The sequence below is a fragment of the Phyllopteryx taeniolatus genome, chromosome 23, assembly GCF_024500385.1.
Source record: "Phyllopteryx taeniolatus isolate TA_2022b chromosome 23, UOR_Ptae_1.2, whole genome shotgun sequence".
Lineage (NCBI taxonomy): Eukaryota > Metazoa > Chordata > Actinopteri > Syngnathiformes > Syngnathidae > Phyllopteryx > Phyllopteryx taeniolatus.
In genome coordinates, this window is record NC_084524.1 from 1,153,775 (window position 1) to 1,179,678 (window position 25,904).

The 25,904-nt window shown below is 48.2% G+C and overlaps 1 protein-coding gene across 9 annotated transcripts in view; it reads left to right on the top strand.

Annotated features, from left to right (window-relative positions):
- Nucleotides 1-7,032: 7,032 nt before the first annotated feature.
- The window catches only part of LOC133472445 (protein phosphatase 3 catalytic subunit alpha), a 39,205-nt gene continuing 20,333 nt past the window's right edge, over nt 7,033-25,904 (top strand). For 3 of the 9 annotated variants that reach the window (XM_061763218.1, XM_061763217.1, XM_061763222.1), the window contains exons 1-2: nt 7,035-7,301; nt 22,782-22,982. In XM_061763218.1, the coding sequence (XP_061619202.1) occupies nt 7,241-7,301; nt 22,782-22,982 (262 nt within the window). In that variant the 5' untranslated portion in view covers nt 7,035-7,240. Of the gene's footprint in view, nt 7,302-7,379; nt 7,511-17,777; nt 17,925-22,781; nt 22,983-25,904 lie in introns of those variants that run through there. The other 6 variants (XM_061763215.1, XM_061763221.1, XM_061763216.1 and 3 more) reach the window with 5 other exon arrangements.

Below are 25,904 nucleotides of genomic sequence, written 5' to 3' on the forward strand. Positions count from 1 at the left end.
TGAAAATAGGGCAATTACGGCTTTTTCAATTATTTATAAGCCTTAATAACGCCAGTCACTTTTGGAAGTTTCATCTCTGTGAAATATTTATGATTGGTGAAATTGAACAGTTCCTGCCGTGGGCTCTGATTGGAGCCCGCCCCCTGCCCTCCCCCTCGCTTCTGTTTGTTTTATCGTGACGAGTCTCGAGTGTGGTTTACGGTGTGGAGGGAGCGAGAGCCTCCGTGATATGCATTCAACTCTCGTCTTGCACACGAGTCAATATCGCCACGAAGCGCCTTTGAGACGTTCCCATTTCAACCATGAAACTTAAGTAGATGTTACATCCCGTTAGAAATGCATGTTGGTCAAGCTTCTGCACTTTTTTTCCCCCCCATCAATGAACATGCAAACAGCAAAATATGTGAGCTTGCTGACAGGGTGGGCATTTTTGGCAAATGTTAGCATTTAATGAGCACATAGTGAAGCGTCACTCGGCAATTTTCCAAAGGCTTTTATATCCACTGATATTTCACGGTGACAGAGTGGACATATTAAGCTTGACCACATCCAACTAAACAAGAAAATTCTGAAACGTTAAGAGTGTAACCATTTTTTTTGTCCAGCAATTATTCGCCGTTTCATCCTCCACTGAGGATAAGATCAGGGGGCACTTACCCGACGGAGACAAGATGGACAGAGGTCTTCCAGCGACCAGTTGAGGGTAGAATCGGAAACGGTTCCGTGACCTGCTTTGTCCACTTCCCCATCACCAATGCACCTCCCCGCCCTGGACGCCATTTGTTCGAAGCTGTACTGCAACGACAGAGCGAGGCCTTTTGCTAACAGCACGCCGAGTGACAGACTCGGCTACGATCAGGGTAATTATGAAATTAGACGTCTTCCCCTTTTAGACCAAACGTATCATTTCGGGAGCAATCGGAGCTGCGTCTTAGCCTCGCACGCTCGTGGCTTTGTTTTGCACACGAGCGGCTCAATAGTAACCGTGTGGAAGTCTTATATTCGCGAGGACCGTTTTTTTGTATTTCAGCGTTTAGCCGTGATTAGATCCGAATCCGTTTTGAGTTGAAGATTATGATGGGGTTATGCTGTATTGCAAAACAAAGGGCATTTCTTTGCAGAATATGATGAGACACTTCTGCCTTTGCCATCATGGAGAAATCCCGTCATGCTCCGCGTGCAGTTTCCAAGCAACACAGCCAGTCATGCCTGAATTACAATCTTCCACTGGTGCCAGTGCTACAAATGACTTCTCGGCTGCTGTGAATGCATTAGCTACCGGCGGAGGTCCATAACACAGCCAACAGGTGTACCGCGTATATTATACACAAAGCCGACGGGCGGATGCAGCACTGGAGCGCAGTGAGCTATTATCCGCCTTATGTTTATTTACGAGCGGCGCGACTGCCGAATGGCTTTTCGCAGGTGTGTGAAAGCGCGGGCATCGGTTCCGCTCGGCGCCGAAAGCGCCTCGCAAAGAACAGCTTCCGCCGCGGGGTCGGCGGCGTCGCTCAGTTGACGGGCGCCGCGCTGCCCTTTTTCTGGGTTACTATGGCAACCGGACCGTATTGTCTTCCAACGACCGTTGGAACGGCAACGGTCAACAACAGTTGCTTTTCAGTGGCCTCCCACCATTTTGCGTGCTACGCTACAGGCCCTTTGAGCATTTATTCCACATCCTTGATGCCCATTTTATGCTCCGTGTACTAGTATGTTCTTTGACCTCACAAGTAAAACGACTATGTCACTAGATGGTTTTTTTTTTCAACTACTAGTGCCGCGTTTGGCCTACAAATGCCACCTGAAACAAGAATGTCAAGTAAATGCTCAAATGGCTTCGAGCAATCTTAAGGTCCATGTAGGAGTAAGATTTTTTTCGACTAGTACAACCTTTAACTTGATATCCTCAATGTCAAATAAATGCTTAAGCGGCTTCTTGGAAAGCTGCTATTAAGCTTTTATTCGATATCAAGGCTATGTCTGTCATGAACAGAACAGAGGACAGGACCCAAAATGGACGACTCCACTACAGACGGACAGTTTCAAAATTGAGGTTTCATATACGAGCAGAGGTCGTAGAACAACTGTCTTAACTAGTAACGCTTTTTCCACCACGAGTGCCCCTTTTGATCTATTAGTACGACCTTAAACTTAATGCTGTTGTCGTAATGGCCCAAAAAGATGCGACCCAATTGAGTTCAGTGTCGACTAAATAAGGTTGCAATGTGGTGTACACAAGCGGCCTTCGTCACGTGCGCCCATTTGTGTTTATCGAGCTCCTCTGCGCGACTGAGCGCGCACGCTTACATCTTGATAGGAGTGCAGAGTCCACGTAAATGCCAAGTGGCACTCGGCCACGTTTGTCGCCAGGCGGGGAAATGTTGAATAAGGACAACGCGTGTTTGGAGTGCTGCTAATGAACACAAAGGCGCGCAGGGCCGAGGACGCAAGCTCATTTTCGACGTGGGCCGCATCACAGTTACGCTTTCCCCTCAGAGGGCCTTTATGACTGTCAATCATATAAAAGTCTAATCCCCTCATCATATTACGTATACGGTGTCCCTTTGCTATATTGCGTTTCGCATTATTCGCCATATCGTGGGATTTTGAGCGTATGCTGTGATTTTTGGGGTGCTAAAATAAATGCTTCCTAGGCTAAAACATTAATACAGTAAAAAACATTCAAAGACATATTACAAGGACTAAAATGTGCATCGTGTACAGTACTGCATGTTGAAGAGTTTCAAAAGTGTTAACAAGAGTATGGTAGCGGTTACTAGGAGTGTGGGGAAGAAAATGTCTTTAAAATACTGTATGTTTAAATAAAAATATGCGGTGGCTACTTCGCTATTGCTATTGCCATAAACAAGGGATTACTGAACACCAGTGATTGTCGGTGTTGTACTCGTGGTATGTGGGCTCCCTCTTGTGGTATGTGAAACAATCCCTGCGTAAGTACATTCAGTCGTATTTCACTTTTAACTTGAATACATTTGCATTTCATCTTTAAAATCAGTTTTCGTTTAACTTTGAGTGCAATACATTAGAATGTAATCATTATTTAAGTCCAGTGGTGCCTTGTGATACGAGTTGAATTCAATCCGTGACTATGCTTGGAACTCAAAGCACAATTTTCCCATTGAAATGAAAAACAACATCAATTCTTGTCATGTGTATTTTCATGAGGAAAAAGAAAACGCCGTAATATTGCACTTCATACAAACATAATTGAATAGAATTTAGAAGACTTCAACAGTTTTTGTCACACTTTCTCCTTCGATTCACATTGTGCTGCTCTTTCCGGTGTGCCCGCCTTGGCCACACGGGGGCAGAAAAGACAGAGATACGGATATACTGTTCATTGAGACGTCTCAGCTCCTCAGTACGGCACTGATGTTAGACATTCTTCGCAGAGGATAAAGAATATGACTGTGACTATGACTGTTATATAGTTATTTATTTTCATCTGATGCTGCAGTCTGTGTTCAGTCCGCCGCTTAACTATCGCATTGCAAGATAGTTGCTATTTAGCATTAGCATTAAGCTAGCGGACTGAAAGGCCAAGCTATGTGGTTGCTTTAAATTCTCAAGCTGCAATTCCATTGAAACTGCTCGAAATTTGTTGAGGACTCAGCGTTTTGAAGAAAAATTGCCATTTAAATCCATTTAGCGAGCTACGTGACGTAGACACCCTTTCTTCGCATTAGCGTGTTACAAAAACGATGCGACGGGCCCGGATCTGGCCTCGAGTTTCACCTTTGCCGTTGATCAACAGCCAAGCATTTTTGTTGTTGTTGCTATATTTGTATGCTAGTTGTGCTCTAAACTGAATAATTGAGTTCCCCCCTCTGGAGCAGTTGACAGCTAATTAACAAAGGAGCGCGGTGCCAGGGCCCACTCGTCACTAGTGGATGTGACGCAGGTTCTGTGAGCGATTCATCCGGCGCGTGAGGCAGGAGAGCGATCCGTCTCGGATTTATTGACAGTGCTGTTGCGCCGACGACCCAAATCGCAGATGCTTCCCGGCTCGATTAATTGGAGGCCGGACAAAGGGGAAGCCTCGCGGATCCGTTAATGAAACTGCGGCGATAAAAACCCCGCCCACGTGAAGTTACGCTTGCCAACAGGCCGCGCAAGCGCCGCGCTGCTTTTCAACCCGATCTGCCACAGTCCAAAAATGTCTCATCTGTCTTTCTCTATGCACTTCTTTGATTCTCCGCTCCATCTGCACGCTCACTCTCAATTAGCACTGTTGCTAGGGGAGATAAATACGTTTGCTACAGCTGCAGCACTGTCCAAATTTCCCCGGAGGGGCGATACTCAATGAGCCGACGCGTCGGAGAAAGTTTGGAGAGAAGAGGAGGATGAAGAGGCAGGCTTTTTAGATACTGAGAACAGCTTTAAAGCTTCATTTCTAATTCATAATTACGGCCCAACATTAACCTGAACACTTAATGTCACGTCACAATTATAGAAACCATCAAGATTATACAAAAAAAGTCAGCTGGAACAAGTTTTGCTCTGACCAGCCAATCACAGGACACAAAGTTCGTCGTCGTCATCGAGGACCAGCTTGCTGGCCCTGTGAGGGCGAATTTAAAACCTGACTGGTCAAAGCAACAGTCCCATCGCTAGTACACTTGAAGTTGCATGGGCCGGCACTACGCATTTTAAAGGCCCTGGGCGGGTTAGATTGACACGGCAGCACGTAGAGGCTGAAATCTGATTGGACACAAATAAAATGGACGACCGGAAGCAGTGCAGCCAAGAGAAACGCTATGAAATGAAGAGACGTGAGGCAGCTTTCAGAGGTGAATGGTGTTCTTGCACAGCAGCACTTTTGAAACAATAATCCCTGCCTTGATCACATCTTGGCTGCATGACTATAGGGCACTTTATTTTGGAGTCAGCCAGTCCTCCCTCAAACGTCTCCAGCTGTCTCAAAATGCTGCCGCTCGCCTCTTAAATGGAACACGTTTGAGGGAGCACGTAACTCCGATTGTGTGCTGTTTTCACCGTTCCAAGGGAGAATTCCGACAGAAGCCATGTTGAATTAGAGAGAAAGCTTCACAGCAACGAGTAGCATTAGAGTAAGGTATGGAGCTCTTCCAGCTATGTAGAAAGAAACTTGAGCGGGGAAATAAAGAAGCAATCATCTGTCTGAGGTTGACCAGGTGCAATGTTTAGCAATCTTTTGAAAAAAAACAAACAAGTGAATTAAAGAGAGTTTAGAGGCACTTATTGGCCTCGTGGCAACTTATTGCTGTGCCCTTTTTAGCAGAGTTGAGGATCAATGACACAAGCTGACGACGCCATCAATCTTCTACACAATGAGCCAGGAAATAATGGTAAGCGGCAAGAATGCGTCGCAGTTGGGAGCCACGCAGCGAACGGACGGACGGACGGACGGATGAATGGTGAATGGGTTTAAAGGATTGCCCATCGTTTGTCCTTTCAGCAAAAGATAGCTAATCAAATCAAGTGGCTGGAATCCGCCGTCTCTTCATTTCCAGGGGCGCACATCAACAACGCCGATTGAATTAGCGGCCGTCTGTCTTGCTGCAGATCAATTACGAGCGAGGCTTTGGGGACATTTCTGGAACTCTCTTACATATCGGTTGACTTACTGGGCCAAACGACATCTCAAATGAGGAGCAGGTTGCAATGTGCCCTCCGATTGATCGAATCCCCTCCAACATACAATTGCCATGTCAAGTTTTGCCCATTGTAAACAACATTTTGGAAACTGGCAACACACATTTATAGAAATGAAGTGTTGCATATTGATATGTTTCCTACCTTGTTAAATCATCGTTGATCATTATTGTGAGAAATCGTTCACATGATCAGTCTTGTACAGCATTCTTCTCATAACATAATTAAAGGTCATTTGTGTTCATTGTTTTATTCAAGAAGTGTTATTCAAACCTATAGCCTCTTGAATTAATCGATACCATTTAGGGCTTGAACCGATGAATCGACGAATTGACACGTATAGACTTTACGACTCTGCGTTGACATTTAAAGCGTGAAATCAATTCATTGCTTATCGCGTATTTTGGCATCTCATTTACTTCAAGAGGGCAAAAAACGGAGGAATTTCAACTCGCGAGTCTGCTGCCGCCCAACTGTCGGCCAACGAGGTGACGGCCTTCGTCCGTCGGGCAGTGCTTGCGGAAGCGCATAGGTTAGCCACGCTAGCTTCGGCTAGCCCGAGTACACACGCCGCTAGTTTGAAAAGATTTATACCAGCGGCGAGGAACCAGGGCAGCGGTACGAAGCGAAGCGAAGCTCGACCTTTGTCGCTAAAACGTTATGGCCAATAATGCACGGGCAAATATGTGCAAATGGAAACTTCACTTGTTATGCACTAACATCACAACATTTGTTTCATTTTACGACACTTTTAGTGGTCCTGTGACAAATTTGATGTATTTAAATAAATGTTTTTTTTTTCCTTTGCTTGGCCACAATGTCCCGTCTTAATACGCAATGCGATGGAACATAAGGTGAGATCTTCTGCCTTGTTGGAAAGAAACTAATTACAATAACCGCATTCAGCGTAATGGTGAGTTGTATTTCTAATCAAATGTTTTTTGTTTTGGTTTTTGGTCAAAATATGTCTACTCGAAGCCGGTCCGTACTCGTGGCCCAAAAATGTTTCGGAACGCTGAACGTGCTGGAAAAAAAACAAACAAACAAAAACCATCAGTGATGTCATTGATGAATCGACTTTCATCACATTAGAGTCGACTACAAAACAAACCAAAAAAACTCCATCAAAGACTCATCCATAGATTGAATGCCTGTTTTTATTTGCTGCTCAACAACTAAAAAGCAAAACAAAACAAAAGCAATCTGCTGAGTGCTGCTGTAAAAGCAGAATTTCCCCTCAGGGCTTCATCAGGTGTCATCTTATGTGATCTTGTGTGTGCTTTTCAAAGCAACGCGGGGGCGTGTCGCGGCGCGGCTGCGGCCCAATCGGAGCGCTTTATTCGGCGGGTGGGCGGGTCTAAGGCGCAAGTAGGTTTGCGTGCGCCGCGCCTCTCAACCTCTCTCCGCGTTGCGTTGAGGCAGCTGGAAGCGGACGTCGCGGCCGGAGCGCTGAAAGCGGAAAGCGGAAAGCGGAAAGCTCGTCGCTGTATTTTGGGCCGTCTTTCCCTCCTCGGCTCGACAACTTGTCCGGCGAGAGCAACGCGGCCGAGCGAGCGAGCGTTTTGCGCCCACTTTCACACTGGAAATGTCCGAAAACAAGCCGAATGACGAGCCCACGTTATCGACGACGGACAGGGTGGTGAAATGTGAGTATTTGGGCTCTTTGACATATTGTGGGGTTTGTTTCCCGGTGGCGATGGCTGACTGCTCGACTGTGGAGGAAGAAGCAGAAGCAGAAGGGTGTTAGCCGAGCAGCGACATCGGCTCCGTACGAGGAAGTGAGCCCCGCTTGGGCTCCGGATGAGCCGCATTGAAGCTTTTCAGCGTTTTGGCGAGCCACCGTTGCAGCCCGCAAGTACGACGAGCTTCGCCTTCAAGCTGAGGGCCATTTGCTCCCAAGCTTCTTTTGCATGCGCCACCGCATTACTCGGCCGGGCTTCCCCTTTTCACCCCACCGTTGCTTAGTTCTTTCTTTCTTTCTTTCTTTTATATATCTATCTATCTATCTAGCTGTCTTTAAAAAAAAAAAAAAAAAAAAAAAAACTGTGTTCCATCCGTGTGGCCGGCCCGGCCCGGCCCATCCTGCCTTGTGCGTCTGACAATCCGGTACAAGAAGCCCATCAACATCCCAATCGACTTGTGTGCACAGAAGCACTGCAGCCAGTTGCATGCGAGTTTTCATCTCATGCTGACAAGGATTAAACCCCCCCCCCCCGACCCCCCTGATATGTACACGCACGCACGCCAAGCCTCATCCCGCCCCATTTCTACTTTGCTGCCGATATTTTCTCCAATCGCTCCGACAAGAGGAAATGTGGAAGTACAGTGGCGCCTTGAGATGCAAGTGATCCGACTGACGGATGATGGCTGATTTTTCTACTTTGATGTGCATAAATTTGAAATAATAATCATATGAACGGAACATAAAACATGCATTTAAAGCAACCACACACCTTTGCCTTAAAATTGTCCACTAGCTTAATGCTAGCAAACCAAAATGCCATAGATGGGCGAACGAAAAGCATCGGTGTTGCGGTGAGGATTGGGACCATTTTAAGTTTAACAAGGCCTCTAAATGATTAATCGATTGTCAAAAATTGTTATAACATCATTATTGTTAAAACGTCACTTTTCAGGAAATCAAAAATGAACGTTTGTTTTGAGCCATAGCATTGTATCTTTAAAGATAGCAAGCCATTTTCAACACTTTAGATTGGTCAAAAAATTATTTGACTCGTAACTTTGATTTCAACGGTACAGCAGTGACGAAGCATTCTTTATCTTCTGCTAAGAAAGACTGCTATTACTGTACTGCAGCTTACTGAGGAGCTGTGACAGTCTCCATGTACACTATATCTGCATTACACTGCCCCCAGGTGGCCAAGGTGTGCAGACCAGAGGGAGCAGAACAATGTCCATTGAATTCAAGCAAAACAAAAAACCCCATCAAAACGGTTTAATTCTTTATATTCTGTTTATGTCATTACTGTATGTTTAAAAAATAATATATATATATATATATATATATAAGTACAGTATTTCAGTGCTATTTTGTTTTGTGAAAACACATTTCCCAAAATTTTAATCAGATTTTGTGGGGCGGCTGAAACGGATTAACGGCATTTTCATTCGTTTCAATGGGGAAAGATGATTTGAGATATGAGACTTTTATCACTGAAGACCAACAAATATCAAGCTGTGTCGTGAAAGTTTGCATCGCCGAGCGTTCAAAGGCAGACGCATCATGTCTTGCTTTTTTTTTCTTCTTCTTCTTGTGAATATTGCAAAAGATCTCCAGTAACTTGAAGGCTAATTAAAAATAGATCTTTTGGAGAGATTTAACAATCTATTCAAGATGCTCTGACGAGACTCTTCCCCGTGTCACGTGTTTATTTACCGCTTGAACATTTGACGAGCCTTTATTTAAATGTCGTGTCGTGCAAAGTTGGTCGGGCAAGCTGAATTGTTGCTTCCATTTGGAGAAGTGTGTGTGTTTTGCTTCACGTGTATTTTGACAACACAGGTGCTTTGCTTTGCTTTGCTTTGTGTGTACAAAGCAGCTTTCCAAAAACCTTCAGGCTGAAGGTGTGAAGTCACTTATTTGTCGGCCCGATGCAAACTTTCAGTCCAACTCGGAATCCTTTGAGTCTTTATTTTTTGGGGCGCGTTGGCACCGTGACTGAGAATTTTATTAGGGGCTTTTGGCATCCTCGATTTGTTTCTCGCTCAAGATGTATTAATCACTTGACCTTTGCGGATTCTTAGTTCCAGCGCAGAGCTCTCGGGTGAACTTTCTCTGACGTTGTGCGAACGCTTTTGCTCTGAGAGTTTGGTATTTTCATTAGCGGCTGCGTGGTTTGTGACGAACGCATCCTGTTTTGAGAAACTCGTCACAGCATGCGTAAATTGCACTGCGCGTCGGAGCGGCGCGTCGGCCGTAAAGCCGAGCTGAAGTCGGGGCCCCAAAAAGCATCTCGCAATGCTGCAAAAATGTCAATCGGCGAGCCGTGAGACGCTTCTCAAATGCTGGCGGCCTCACGTCTGCGCGAATGACACCTGAAACAAGGAAATGCCTCGTGACTTTGTGGCAAACTCCCCACACGTTGCTCGCCGAGCGCACAAGCGCAACTTCGTTCTCGTCACCGCAGGCTGGATGCGAAATCCGCATTTGTGGTTTTTGTGTTCAGGCGGCAGCGCACGGCAGAGATGGGTCACGTGCGACAATTCGACTTGGGCCGAGGGGCTCGCGGAAAACCGGCAGCCGACCGGAGACATTTTTAGCCCAGAACGTCGACAAGAGTCGCGTATTTATTTGATCCTGATCTACTTGTGCATGTCTGTTTTCTGTCGTTTTGCTTCAAATAGATGTGGAAAGTTTATTTATAGTTGGAAGTGGAATTGGATTAGCAGGGGACGTATTTGCCTTTGCGATTGATCCTTCGTTTGTTTCAAGAGGCTCTTATCTTTTATACCGACATTGAATAATAAGGATGGAAGTATCTGTAGATGTGCAATTAATCAATATCCTTTCCCCTCAACTTGTTCAATAGTGAAATGGAAATGCTTCCAAATGGGGATCAATTGGACTCGGGCGTCCAGTGACGTCCTCGTCCAACCGTTCGCGCTCATGAGATTGAGGCGGAATGAAGCTCTGTTGTGGATTTAGGGCACGGCGAAGCGACGGATTAAGCTCCACATAGAGGGATGAAGGCAGCTCTGCTCGGAGCTTGTAATCTGACTCTGCGTATTACGCCTGCTAATTCACGTGAACAAATGGACGCGTGGCGCCCAAAAATGCAGAAGGAGCGGGAACAACTTGCGGTTTGACAAGATGACGTTGGAAGGACCGCATGTGCCGTTGATCACGTTTTGGGCGTGTGCGAAGACGATATTGGCGTGCCGGTATGATGTTGTCGGGCCGCTCTCGCAGCAGTCTCGCCTTCGATAGCGTGTGTACGCTTTGGGGGAGGTGAGGCTCGCCCAGTCAGCTGCCAGCTCGCGACTTCTACTCGGAGTAGTCAATCTGCTTCCTCACCTCGCGGAGCAGGCGCTCGGTTAATGCGCTTGTGCGGATTTGCGCACACGCACGCACATACGCTCCTTATTGTCACGAGGAGGCTCCGTGTGGTGAAAACATGCCAGTAGTGTAATTCTATGGTGAGCAGGGCAGGGGCAAGCCCGTGCATGCCGCTTTGGAGCAGATGTACACACACATTTGCGTATTTGGTCGAGTGTTTGTTTGCATTTAAATACGGGCGAGTTAACTCAAGCCGTCGTGGCCTGGCTGCAAGAGACAAATATGTCGCGGCTGCGTTGTCAGGCGTCCGTACGGACACCTGCAGTATTGCCCATAGGAGAGCTTTTGAACCTGACGTCCCGACAGCCGTGCTCCAAAATATCGGGGTGCCGATATACGACTGCGTGCGTGCCTTGACGAAAAAACCCACGAGATTCCTTCTCTGAGACCTCTTTTCGCACTCCCATGTCACCGTCGTCATGTGAAGCAAACGACAGACTTTTGAGCAGTTTTTTGCCTGTGATGGTGCACGCAGGCTCGCAGCCAAGGCACCTTTGTATTTCATTTCTTTCAGGGTGTTGAATCAGGCATAAATCAGATGTCAAAGTTGCGCTATTCCCGTGTGTCCTCCAAGAGTGTAGCACCGCATTCCACCGCAGGCTCCGTTTGGAGTTTTACTAGTTTTGTTTTTAATCTGCTAATGGCATCGCGGTGTTTAATGGCATTTAGATGAGGCTGCAGTTTTTAACAGTGAGCATTTTGTATATTTTATATCTCGCAGCCATTACGCAAATGAGCAAAACTGGGGCCAGTTGAGAAAAGCCCCAATTACAGATGGATGGAAGCGTGACACAGTGTGGTTTTTGTTCTCCCCCCCATTCAACTTCACCTGCTGTTTGAAATGACAACCCGAGGGAGAAGTTTTCCCGTCTTTCAGGTGTCGTTAGCTCACTAACCTCATTGTGTGGACACAAGAGAAACTCCAGCTATACAAATACAGCTGGAGGTGAGCGCTGGCCCGGAGGTTTATTTACATTGCTCGGCACGCGCCGATCACAGGCCGTCCTGCTTGGAGTGACGCCTCTTGTTCCACGTGGTGCTGTCTTGGGATTTTTGTTTTTTTTGTATACGGATGTCTCATAGAGTTTTCCATCCATCCATCCATCCATCCATTTTCCACCGCTTATCCGAGGTCGGGTCACGGGGGCAGTAGCTTTACCAGGGACGCCTAGACTTCCCTCTCCCCAGCCACTTCCTCCAGCTCTTCCGGGGGGATGCCGAGGCGTTCCCAGGCCAGCCGAGAGACGTAGTCTCTCCGACGTGTCCTGGGTCGTCCCCGGAACACCTCGCCGGTGAGGCGTCTCGCCACCCTTTTCCGACTGAGGACCACGGTCTCAGATTTGGAGGTGCTGATTCTCATCCCAGCCGCTTCGCACTCTGCTGCAAACTGCTCCAGTGAGAGTTGGCGATCAATAGATAATTTAAGCAATAGATATTTCAACACAAATGGTAGAGCAACACATGTAGACTAGTAACATAACAATACTCAAGCATCTATTCTTTATCCTTTGCGAAAAATGACCAGTATTACTACAGCTTTCTTGGGGGGTTGTGACCGTCTCCATGTAGAGTACGCTATAGCCGTATGTCTCTGTTATATTGGCCCAAGGCGCACACATTGGAAGGAGCAGCACAATGTCCATTGAATTGGAGCAAAAAAAAAAATGTGGCAAAAACGCTTTCATTTCTTTACATTCTTATTAATTGTCATTTCTGTATGTTTTCATGAAGTCCAACGTTATGGTGCTATGTTTTTTTTTTTCAGTAGAAAAGACTTTTGGGGGAGGGGGCTGGAACGGATGAATGGCATTTGCATTCACTTCAGTGGGGGAACATCCACTAGAACCAAGCTTCCATTTAGACATTTCTTGCTTTAAATACGTTTACCTCCCGAGCATATGTTGACCTACGGTATCTTATTGTTTTTAACACGTTTCCTAAACACGATGCATTTTGTTTGTACTGGCCATCCGTTTTATTTCTTTTTTGAATGCTACTTATGACTTGAGTGTGCTGTAAGACAAAAAAAGGTAGAAGGCTGGTAACATTTGAGCCAGGCCTCTCAGCCTTTCCTGCCCACGTGGCAGGAGGAGGGATGAGGACCTGGCCCACTCGCTCAAAACAAACTTTGCTGAGGCTGAATCGTGACCGGCGTGCGGGTGTGCGTGCGTGCGTGCGCGCGTGCCTGCGTGTGTGCGAGTTGTTGTCGTCGAGGCAGGACTTGTTGCTTATCTGCTGCTCTGCCCTTGATGTGAAATTTCATTATCACCACACGCTCATTCACTCCCGGTATGTTCAGTTCGGTTGCAGCGAAATACATTTTGCACTGAAGCTGCGTGCGCTAAAATGCATTTTGCCGTGAGCCCGAGGAGGAGCGGAGTGTCCAGGACCCCCCCCCGCAAATGAAGCCCGCTCATTCAGAGTTGCCAGGCAATCACATATCTCATCAGCCCGCCTTACAGCGAGCCTCCGTTAGCCAGATTGCGTGGAGGCTAGTGTGTCCCGCAGCTCCCGTTGATTATTCTTCCTTGCCTGTCTAAGCATCGCTGGGGAATCCTGCATTGTGCTTAGCAATTGTTTGATCCCCGATTCTGTCTCACTCCGTACCAGAGTAGAATCAGTCAAGCTCGTAGGTGGGGGACACCCCCTCTCACGAGTATTGTTGTAAGCAATGAGATTTTCTTTTCAAATCGGCCTTAAATACTCGCGCTGCCGCAGCCGCGCGGTCGCCACGCAGACTGGCTCGCAGCTAGCCGGTTAACATCCAGCTCGAGATTCTCTTACCAGACCAGGCCCCACCTTTGGCCCCCACGCACACTCAAAGTCGTAGCTACAGCGTGGCGCTTAACTGCGGCGGAATTTTGACATTTTGTTTCGTAATAATGCAAACGACATTTTTATCAGATTAGTCACTGAGAAAATCGGTTGTGAAACCATTGGATAGCTGCAGTCCTATACGGACCGGTGTCAGAACAATGAGTGTCTTTCCGAAACGTTGCTAACACGCGCTACTTTATGAAATGCAGTTGGGGATGTGGCCACACCCGAGTCATGCACACACATTGCAGTGGCTTTTTTTGTTTCATTTCGATAGTACGTACCGTACCGTACCGTGTAACAAAAATATGTGCAGGTCATGCAGTGGTCAAGTGGCAAGGATGTTGAGCTCTTGCGCTCTCAGCCTCCTCCTGCCGCTAGTTCCCTCTTTTTTTATTGATTTCTTTATTTGAACCTTTGCAACGCCTATGTTGTAATACCAAAAGAGCCACGATGCTTCCCTGTATCCGATGTAATGGGATCCCCCAGGAGGAATGCGGTGAGCTTTGGGCACAGCCAAAGTGAAGTACAAATCGGCCGGCCGGCACCGCAGATAGCGGAACTAAGCGATTTGAAGCTAGGGCTCGGGTTGGCCGAGGAAAAATCCACTTGGCGTCCCCCGTCCCCAAAACCGCATTCGTGGTCATTTTCCATCTTGTGTACTTCATGAAAAGATAATATATGCCATTATCTGGGAGCTGCATTAAGCGTTCTTTCATTTCTGTTTGTTTTACAGCCAGCCCTTCGTTTGGGCCCAAACAGATGGCGTATACGTACAGCGCCGTCTCTGTTCAGCCTTATTTGCTTTGGAGGAAACCGCAAACTACCAGCGCAGCCGCCATATGGTTGGTCTGTTAGCCTTCACGGGGAAGGAAATTGTTTCGAGAAGCATATTTAATTGGCAGTTCGGCCCTTTTGTTGGTCGAAAGTTGTCGTCCAACCGAGCGCTTGTGCACACGTCACCTGAGACCAACAGCGCATTTGAGCAAGTCATTGCTCTACAGTATACCGTAAGTAAGTACGTTTACATGACACTGGAGAAAGAGAAGAAGTGAACGGAAAGCGACATGCTGGAGTGGACAGAAGAGGAGACAGAAATAATGCGGCAGCACCTACAAGAACGCAGCACAGTAGTATCTTGATTTACGGGTTTAATTCGTTCGGTGACCAAGCTTGAGACACCCAACAGTTTTTATTACGTGTTTGTAATCGAGATAAATAGCACAATATCACGTCAAAGAGAATGTAAAGACATAAACGGCTTTTCAAAAGTGCAATTACGGTCCGTACTGTGAACCTGCATGCCCTTTATCGTAAACCACGTGGACGAGCTACAAGACGGCGATGGAAGCTAGTCTTGTTAGCAACTTCCTCGTTTCGACGTGAGCCCCCCAAAAAACGAATCACAGCGAGGGACTTACTGGCTGACGGCGGGGATCGGCGCAAAGCCCCTTGTAGCCACAACCTGGATTTCTGAAAGAAGGCCCTGGCCCTCTGTGACGTTGCCTTCCTCTGACTAAATGCCGGGTCGCGAATGTGACGCTAACTACCTTTAATCTCGCGGCTGCCTCTAAAGCCTGCACAGATGGTGCCTTGTGCATAATACGCTGCCAGTGTATTTGGAAAGTGCTCTCTCTGCAGTATGGAGGTCAGGCTGGCGGCAGAGGAGGATGATTTACTCTACAGTCCATTTTAGCCCACAGGGCTTGCGTAATCGCAGCTACTTGAGGGGCTCGGTCGCAGCTTCTCCTCTCGTATAGCACACCGGCGGGGAGCTGGGAATGGCGGGGCAAGGTGTGCGAGTTCACTTATTTCCCCTGCTGACTCCGAATTTGCAATGCTTGCTTGTTAGAGATACAAATCTTTTACTGGCCGCCCTCGCCGTGCTTTTTTTTCAATTTCGGGCTGTTCCCGCCACACCCACGCAGTCCTGGCCCTGATGCCGCCGTGGGTTTGAGAGGTGGGCGTGGGCGAGGGGGACCGGGAAGCCGGGGATTTTTGAGGGCTCTTGTTGTCTTGGCAAGAGGCAGGAGGAGGTGGCCGGGTGCGCCATCCCATTGCCTCGCCACCTGTCCTCTGAAAAACCACTGTCACTATGCCAGAAATAAAAGTCAACCTCTAAACACACTTCATGCAACAACGAGGCACGATGCAGTACTTCAATCAGATACCACGCTTGCAACAGTTCTTGCTTTTTTTTTTTGCCGCGGCACGGTGAAGTGGTTTGTCCCATATGCGAGGCTGCTATTCGTGCGTCCTCGGCACGGCTTGCCCCAATTAACAGACCATCGTGACAGTTGGAGAGTGCCAGTTCCTTTTTTTTAGGACGAGCAGGTGTCATCTTGAGCGAGCCCTTTGTCGGTGCTGGTGGTGAATTTGGGCCAGCCTAGGGTCCGGTATGCTCCGTTGACTTACTAAGTGTTGGTGCAAATATAGACCGGCCTGGTCTCCTCCGTGTGAGTGTTGTTGTGCATCGCAGTGGAGAAATGTCCACCGCTCAGCTGCGACGAGGCCTCCTTGAGAACTGCCGTTGCGCCTGTTCAGGTGGATTATGTTACAAACTGTGAATGAGGGCAGAAAATGGTGGAGTGAAGAAGTACAAACCTTTGTCATTCCAAATTCCTTGACTTTGAATGTTGAATAGGCTTCAAGACCTCCTCGAAGCCCACGAGGTGAAATTGTAGACACATTGATTTATTTTTAATTTAACCTTTATTTATCCAGGTAAGGCAATTGAACAGGTTCTCATTTGCAATAAGCACCTGGTAGCGCAAAGCAGAGTAAAAAGCAAATAGAAATAAACCAGTACAATAAACTGTACAGTGTGATATGCTTACTTGCATGTATACTTCTCACACTAAATCTTTAAATGATGGTATTGGCATGAATGAGGTGCATTTTATCATTTGTTTCAGAGTGTGCCAGTCGTTCGGGGCAGGACATTGACCAGAAATAGTGCTGACTTAATACATTCACCGTGGGGAGAGTGTGGGTGGTGGTATGCGTGGTGAGCAGGGAGCAACGATAGGCTGGGGTCTTGCCCGTTGCGTTCTGAAGCGAGTTCACAGTGGTGGGTTACCGGCTGCGATGATGCGCTAATGTAGTTTAACGTGACAACCTTCTGACGTCGGTGGTACACGTGGTCTGTCACGTCCGCCGTCAGAAGGAGCGCCGGCCTGGCTCTCCGTGCTTTGCGGGGGGCGTATGCTCGCAATAGAAGCGTGTGGTCAGTCCCGCCCACTTGACAGCTTGATGGAGAGTGGCGGGCCAACTCACTAAGGTGGTCCGTGCTTGTCCAAAAGCCTCTTTTCGCCCCGACGGGAAGACGAACGTGCCTCCACAATGAATCCCTCCCGTCCTGCCTTGCTGTTTACTCCGCGTTTCAAACCGTCCCTCACAGGCACGAAGACGCTTTGTGGTGTTGCCGCGCAGATGGAAAGACGACTTTTGTTGTGACTGTCCAAGGAGCCCAGGTGTATCGGGGTTCGTTGTTCATGCCCAGCTGTGTCACAGATATTTAGGCCACTATTTTGGATGAGCTTTTACAATATGCAGGCATGTCCAAATGTAGTTGTGACTCCAAAAGTCGTAGTTCCCACACAGCAGCTAATGCATGCTTTGCCTGTGACTCGTGTTGCACTGTATGTTGATGTTAAAGTAGCAGTTGTTTGAAAGTTTACAATTATTGCAACCTCTATGCTATTGTTAGCGTTAAGCTAGAGGACTTTTATTACATGAAATCATATAGTTTAGTTCAACATTTTGGTGTTTGAGGGTTAGAACTTGGCTTTTTGCCTATTACGGGTGGCTAAGGAGCGAATCCCTGCGGGGTTTCACCATAAGTGCACTTGCATTTCTTTCTCCTCTTAATTGTCTTTCCACTTTCTTCAGCTTGAGGATGAGTAAAAGCTCTAGACTGAATAGAAATTCAATTAAACAAACTGGGCCAAACTCTTTTCTCATGAACTGCTTGCTGCCAATCATTTCCAGCGAGCGCAAACCCCGCAGGCGACACCGCACTACTGTTGGCGTTCAAAATTGCAGTTGTTGTACAATTCCTGCCACGTTTGTCCCCAAAGCTTGTTTTATTAAGGTGAGACTTTTCTGTGTGGCAGGTTTTCTTTTGCAGGAATACTGTAGCTTAGCATGTAGGCAAAGTTGAGCCCTGCCTTCCAGATCCCTTTTTCTACCTCCTCCATTGTTCCGCTGCCGCTGTGCTCCAAAGCTGATTACGGCTCCGTCTCTAATGAAAGCTAATCCTGTGTCACGGCATTGTGGAGGGAGGGGGCGGCTGCAGACATCTTCTTCGGGCCCTGTCAGAGCGGCTTTCGCAGGAAATTCCAGCGTGTTATTGTCGTGACGAACCTGCCAATTTGTGAGTCCTTTTATCCACCAAACCTTACCTTTTGCTCGGCCGCTTAAACTGGTCAAAATTCGCAAGTACGATCAGTGGAACCTTTAATACTACTTTTTTGTTTTTTTAATTCTGGATGAAAGTGACCTGTCGGGGAGAGATGCGCTGGCGTCAAGACGTCCCAATTGTTGTTTCGCACTCAAATCCTTTTTGCGCTGTGAGCGTGACTTCCCTCACTGCAGCTGGGAGCGGGATCGCGATCACGCAGGATGACGGCGGACGAGGCAGCGGACTTTCCTTGCGTTCTGCGCTGAAACTGCAGCAAAGCCAAGCTAACAGCGCTGACCTCTTACTGTATTGACGGCGGCGGTTTTCGTTTGGGCTTGAACTTCTTTGACCTTGGGGTGCTTCATTCCATGCCAGGATGGAGGGAAGTTTACAAACTCACTGGTTGATTCGGGCCAGAGGAAGCATACGGCCTGGGTGGGATAGCAAGTGTCGTTCCTCAGTGCAGTGACTCGGTTTCAAGGTATACTGCAGTTGCGGGCAAAGTCACATGAGCCCCGCCCCCCCCCCCACTCCTGTTGTTGGTGTCAGCAGTCAGCGAGCCCCGCCATTTTTCCCGAAAAAGTCATTTTTTCGGTTATCGCCGCTCGGTCGAGGAAGGATATGCAAAACGTGCTTATGAAGATTGGCTGCTTGGCGATTTGTCTTTTTTGCGTTTCATGCCATTGACGGAGCTCTCGGGCTCGCGCCCTGCCGTCATACGCGGCGGCCTCGAACGATGTCATTGATCTGCCGCCGTGCTGATGGCTCGCCGCGCGCACGATCTCCAGCGGGAATCCGCCGCAGGATTCCCTCACGCAGTGACCACCCATCATCCTCTGCCTACTTCTTATCATCCCTCTTTACTTTGCATCCATACTGTACAGCCCTCGCCGCACTAATTTTTGATCCGTCGGCACGGCGGCCGGCTGGTTAGGACATCTGCCTCACAGGCGTCGCCTGTGTGGAGTTTGCATGTTCCCCCACGTGCCTGCGTGGCTTTCGGGCACTCCGGTTTCCTCCCACATCCCAAAAACATGCATGCTAGGTTAATTGAAGACTAAATTGTCCGTAGGTATGAATGTGAGTGTGAATGGTTGTTTGCTTATAAGTAACCTGCGATTGGCTGGCAACATGTTCAGGGTGTACCCCGCCTTCTGCCCGCAGTTAGCTGGGATAGGCTCCAGCATACCCGCGACCCGTGTGACGACAAGTGGTGTAGAAAACGGATGGATGGATTTTTGAACTCTGCGGTTGAAATCCGTTGAGCCAACAGCGAGATTAACAGCGGCCGCTCACCCTGACGCGTCACTCGGGTCTCAAAAGCAGTGACGGCTTGATGCGCCCGACAGCTGTGCCGTGACGGACGCCGGGCTTGGCGCTCACGTCGGCTTGTCCGTCATACAAAGCGCCAGCCCTTTTGCTAGCCGGCTTTGATGGGAACGGCACGAGTGTTCTTTGCTCTCACGGTTTTGGCAATTTGGAGGCGGCCACCGACTGACCCTGAACAGCGTCGCGCTACTTGAGCATTGTTTATAACGCCCACTGGGGGGCGCTGTAACGGAATCAATTGGAAGTCGCTCCTGGAACGGCCAAAGAAAAAGAGAATTGCCGGAGCTTTAAGAATGTCACCCCTTATGTTTTTGGCTTCTCAGTGATGCGAGTGTTTTTCAATGCAAGGCTGCGACAGGTGCTTTAAACAAAGCGTTCGAGAACAATAAAATACCGGTACGTGTAAATACTTTGCAGAAGAAGTGATTCCACCTCTGGCTCACTTTACGCCAGGAAAACCTCCAATTCTGTTAGTTTGGTATTTGGCAAGACAGAATATGAGGCGTATATTTGCTGCTCCCATTTTTCAGCCTTGGATCACTTCGGTGCATCACATAATAAGCTTTCTTTTGAAAAGATTAAGATTAAGACTTTGACTCGACAGGGCTGTTTCCGTGGCAACCCGCTTTACTGGCTTTCATCTAATATCTCCTCACCTGCTTATTGACGCCACAGAAAGAGTGTCCACGTTCGCCGCAATGGTCAAGAACTGTTAGCAGCAGGCTAATAGGCGCTAATGAATGTCATCGGTTGTGACGCAGAGTCCAGGTCATCCGAATGAAGTGAACGGCTCTTCCACGTGTGACACAGAAAATGACGTGATTGACGTACGCGGGTCTTTTCTGATCATTAGCACATGTGCATATGTAGATGTAAATAAATGTTTTCATGATGTCAGAGCTTTCAGGGCCGCGAGTGGCCACCTCCCAATTTTATAGGCGGGAAAACGTGCGAGTTGGTTTTCACGAGTGCTACTGGTGATGTTTTGAATGTATGAACCGGTGTTGCAATCCTCAACTGGACCGCTGGACCTTGTCGACAGCATCGACACGTCTTCTGGCGCTCGTCCGCTTGCCGAAAGTCCGCCGAGTCGGCGCAGATGCTAATCCCTCGCTCGACGTCTTCCGCAACGCACCGAAGTGAAAAAAGCCGGCTCTTTATCCGCCTGAATGATCTGTCGGTGTGGAGAGCACCGCGCTGTAAATCTCAGCTGGATGTGTTGTTTTTGCAGTTATTGTAGCATATTGATGCGTGTTAAATATAAATGACTGTGACACATCACGACCGATTGCTAATTTAGCCCCAGGTGTACGATTTGGGGAATGAATTCAAGCTTGCGGAGGGCAAATAAAGTCGTGCGAGAGGGCGGCGTGTTATGGCTCGGGAAGGTGGCCGTCCCCGATACTGCTCCCTCACGACACGCGTGTTCGCTGGCTTCCCGTTTGCATCTTTATCGCCTCGGATACTCCCAGCAGCCCTTTTCTGTTTCCAGCACCTGCTGCATCGCTTCGTCCCCTTAGTGCACACAGATGTAATCAGCTCACTCGAATGCGCTTTGCTACAAAGCTTCGCTGTGCTAAGCGTTTTGTTCACGCCGCCTTCCATCACTAATGCGTCATGAAGTGCTGCACTCCACTTTGTGACTAAAAAAAAGAAAAAACAAGTGGCCTTTTTTGCCACCAACGCTCAAGCCCGCAGGCCCACCATTTGATCAATTCCTCCCATTATTAAGTTGATGTTAGCGCTGTAGTGTATTCGCTCCAATTGGTGGAGGGTTGCTTTTGCTCATGTCTTCCGGCAATTTTCCGAGCTGGAAACTTTCCATGGGAATGAACCAAGAATTTACAAAATTGAAGCTTGGCTCTTATTAGCGAACTGAAGTGTAATCCCGCCTAAAAAAAAAAAACAACAACCAACATTTCATGCAATTACAGTGATACCCTGACTTCCCCACACTATTTTTATTCAAATTGTATTTGATTCTACTGTATTTTTCAAAAGAACTGGAGTAATTTAAGGAGGCGTTTGTGGTTTTTTAAAATTGTTGGCAATGTTTGAATGTAGCCTCACTTAAGTAAATAATAAGTAATAAGCTTGAATGCGGTACGTTTCCATGAAATTAGCCTCAGTGTGAAGTTTGCCAAATCCCGCATCTTCACTGCCATCGGACATTGACTGCATCAATGTTTGCTTCAGCTGCTGCACTCCTTCGCCATATCAGCTCCGCCTCTGATTATGCAACAGCTTGCTTGCTTGCTTGAGGAGTACTTATGAAGAAAGTGTCAAGCGCAGCACGTTTTAGAGATCGGGACTCGGAACCGTACCCGATTCTTGAGAAAAGTGTCAATCTCTGGAGAGTGCGTTGCAATTGCTATTTCATTATCAAAACGCCCCCCGCCCCCCGCCCCCAAGTCTTTCTTTTCAGTGAATGGATGAGGCATTTAATTAGGATATGGGGTAATTCCTCTCAAGCTATAGGTCGGATTGCGCGGAGTGCCTGCATAATAGCAGAACATCTGAACTCATTCTGAACGTCTCTTTTGTTGCATTTGCGTCCAGTCTGACTTGTTTGGCGGACGGTCACAACGCTCCTCCGTCAGCGCTTTCGCCGGCTTCATTTCGGCGTTGGACGGGAAGATGCTGCGCGTGGCGGGGCTGAACGCTCAACCAGCAAATGGCTGCGCATCTGCGCTCTTTAACGCTAATACGCTGACAACCACGATCGGTCGACGTAATGGTACTTCATCCGAGGCACGGGCACCGGGCGAGTTCCTTCCGACTCGCCGCGCTCGCGCCAGATTTCGGCTTGCCGTGCGGATGCAGACGGCTGTTGAAAATCCCACAAGGGGAAAGTGGAGCGTTTCCCTCTGTCCTGGTTGGAGCCAATGAAAGGAGGAACCCCTGATCTGTATCTTCTCCTCAAAAGCTGTGCTGCTCTGAAAAACCGAGACCCGTGATTTCAGTGCGGGGCAAAGACGCACCACGACAGATGATGTCACCAGAACAAAAAATCGATTTATTCCGCCGTTTCCTACACGGTAGGGTGAAATTCAATTCATTCTGGTAGAAATCTCAATGAGTGTCCGTTGAGTTGACTTGGGCGAGTGCATGTGTATGAATGTGGCGTTTTAACACGCAGCTCTCACATAGATTTCAAAATGGGTCAGTCGGGACAGCAAATATCGTTTCGCTTAGCAGCGCTCTGGTTACCGCTGATGTCACCTTCAGGAAGGATGGATGTTAGCCTTGGCTTCAAGCGTCGCACCTGTTCCACGTGCAAAGCCTGCACAGAGCAAAGTCTTATTTTGAAATGAAGGCATGCTCACAAAGTGTTTTCGCCATTTAAATGGACGCTGTTGCGCGGAAGCAGCGGATATACCTTCCTGATGAAAAAAAAAAAAAAAAATCACAGTGAAATGTTACTCTTTGCGTTTTAGTGACGGTATGATGGGCATGTTTAAAAATAGAGATGTCTGACATTTTCGTCTCCCCCCCCCGCAGCCGTTCCCTTCCCACCCAGCCATCGACTGACGGCCAAAGAGGTGTTCGACGGCGAGGGCGAGCCCAAAGTCGACGTGCTCAAAGCCCACCTGACCAAGGAGGGCCGCGTGGAGGAGGCGGTGGCGCTGAGGCTCATCGCAGAGGGTGCCGCCATCCTGCGGTCGGAGAAGAACCTGCTGGACATCGAGGCCCCGGTGACAGGTGAGGGGGAGGTCGCTTTTCGCTCATCTTAAAGAAGGCGTGTTGTTGGGTGGGACCTGAAACTAATACGGACGGTCAACCCCTGTTCATCCCGGAGGGGGGGTATTTCTCTGTGTTTCTTCTACACATTAACCGAAAGAGAATGGTCTACCAGACTGTCATTTCGTGGATACATAATGGCAAAACGGCATCGACGGATGAATTTCATTTAGCGTTGATGTCATTGTAAACCTTGAACACACACAGAGCAACAACAAATGCAAACAGGCACATAACGCTCCATTTGGGCTTGGCTGTATACTCTGTAAAATCTGCTCCATATCAGGGTCACCGAGATGCCACACGATGGCCCCAAACTCCATTGGTGTCAAGGAAGTATGTCGCTGCCATCCATCTGGGCTGAAAGACGAGCTTTGTATGTCAAGGAGGAGCCACATTTAGCCTGGGTTGTCAGCAGAAAAAGTTAGAAGACAGTTTTTGACGCGTCCAGTCATTTGTCAGCTTTTTTGTTTGTTTAAATGGTTATGCTGTAAAACAAGATTGAAATGATATACAATCAACAGCTGCTCTCGTTGTTGCCACGGCAACCCCAGGATGCCCTGCGGGCTATAAGACATTGTGTAACTGCAGTTCAAGTTCATTAGAAAATAACCATTCCCACCGAAAGGAGGCTGGAGGGAGCGCAAACAATCGATGTTTCCATTTTCCCCCGTTTAAGGCTCACTGATGCGCACTGCTGCCTTCGCTCCTGGTCAAGTGCGCCTTCCTTCCGCCATTAGACTTTTTGATGAGCCTTCTTTGAAGCTTTTCAAATCCCACACAGGATCTATGGCAACAACCCATCATTAACTCTCATTGTTTGCCCCGCACGTCTGTCAGCCCGATCACGCCGCAGCGGTGCCTCAACGTCCGAGTTCCGAGCCGTTGCTGGGCTTCTGTTTTTTTTTTACATTTTTTTTTTACCTTTTCGATAGACTTTACGAGCGCGCTTCGGATATTCCGCCGCTGCAGATTCACATTGTTCTGTGACAATATAAGGTCCGAAACTGCACAAAGAAAGAGTGGACTCTCTTCTTTCACCAGAAAGACACATTTTGTTTCTGCCTTTTCCGTTCTGTCGTAATCGGCAGCCGAACGTGGGTCGATCTCAACAAAATACGTCATCGTTTTTCGAGCAAAACGTTTTGTGGAAAGAAATGTCCAGCAGAACAGCCGCTTTGACGCCGTTTTTGTTGTTGTTGTACTTTTGCGACACCGCAAACTATAAAACAACAAAAACATGACAGAGAAAGAGCTTCTGATGGCCCCCGAAAATCTTATTTACAGATATGCAAGGATGCAATGCGCCGCGAAGGACGCTGACTCATTTTTCAGTGTCTCGATGTGGAAACGTATTGCACAAGACGTCGGTGGCTTCCAGTCGCGTTGACGCAGGGGCGGAATACAAATGCATTCCGATTTTTATTTCCTTCACATTTTGAAAACATTGTCTCATTTCCATTCCACTTTACAATTATGTGCTACTTTGTTTTGGTTGATCACTTAAAATCTCGATCAAAAACGTGAATTTGTGGTTGTAATGTGGAAAAATGTCTCATGATTGACGAGATCCACGGCCTAGTCGTCGTTGGGGCCCGCAGGCGCTCGGGGCCCCTGTGCAGCTGTCGACCCCCCCCCCCCCCGTTCGACGCCCCTGCCCGCCGCCGAACAGGCGTCGTCCTCGGAGTCTTGTCGTGCGCCGCCATCGAGCTCAGATGAGGCAAAAAACAAGTGACAGCGTCTCTTACGTAAGATCTGAGTTGGGACAATGAGACAGGACAAAATGTGATTAAGGGTGGGGGGGGGGGGGGAATCCTTTTTTATTAGTTACAGTGAACAACACAGCCCAATTCCCACATGACACAAAGCCAGCGAACTCAAATGTAAATATTTTTGCGCGGACACAAGGAAGCACGACATGTCGCCGCGCTCGCTCACGCGCTTCCTTCCCGGTCACGCCAGATGGCCGCTGGAGTTTTCGGGGCAGGGGCTGCTATGACAATCAGAGTGCAAGACGCGCACGCGCGCGCATACACACGCACGCACGCACCCACGCACGCACACAATGCTCAGTCGCTTCTCGAGCCACATCGCCAGGCAACATTCTTTTGCAAACGGCACAGTAATCCCCCGCTACTCACCCATTTGTAACGGGAACACGTGTTTTTGTTGACGGATTCGCCCGCTATCTCGCGTGCATTGTTTTGAGGCAAAGAAGGTCCCCAACTAAACTAAGCTCGAGCAGAGAGAATACATGCCTGCGAGTAGTGTTGTATGTGCTGTTTATGTGTTGCCGCTCATTGTAGTGACATTGATGCTAACCTCTGTTAGCCCGTCATTCAAATTTGGCAGTGTTGTTAACAACACTCTTCCCTGCACTTTGTCAAATTTCAAAGACATCTTTGTTTTCGCTTTACGGGGATGTGGAAAGGAACAATGTTTAATTCTCTTTTGTTTTGCACTCACCTGGGAGTGACAAACGAAACGTTTCGCCTTTTTTAAATAAACGGCTTGAAATGTTTTTCCCACCTCTTGCGGGTGGGTCCGGAACGTATCGGCCGCCAAGTGCAAAACGCCTTTGCTGTCCCGAGTGCAGAACGTAGGCGCGATTGTTGTTGCCGTCACGCCTCAGTCAGTCTTTTGCCCGGGCGGCCTCGGAGTGGCCTGTGTAGGTTCTGAAGCTACGTTGTGTAATGGCCGCCCGCCCGCCCACTCGCAGTAGCTGCAGCCCGCTGATGTGCCGTTTCTCGCTTTTAGCGCAACGAGCAGGCTGCGGTCAGAACGAATTGTTTCTCGCTGCGGTTAATTTCCACCCACCTGTTCTTCTTATGTGGGCTTCGCTTCTCGCCTCGCGTTCGCAGCGACAAGGAGGGGGCGGCGCAC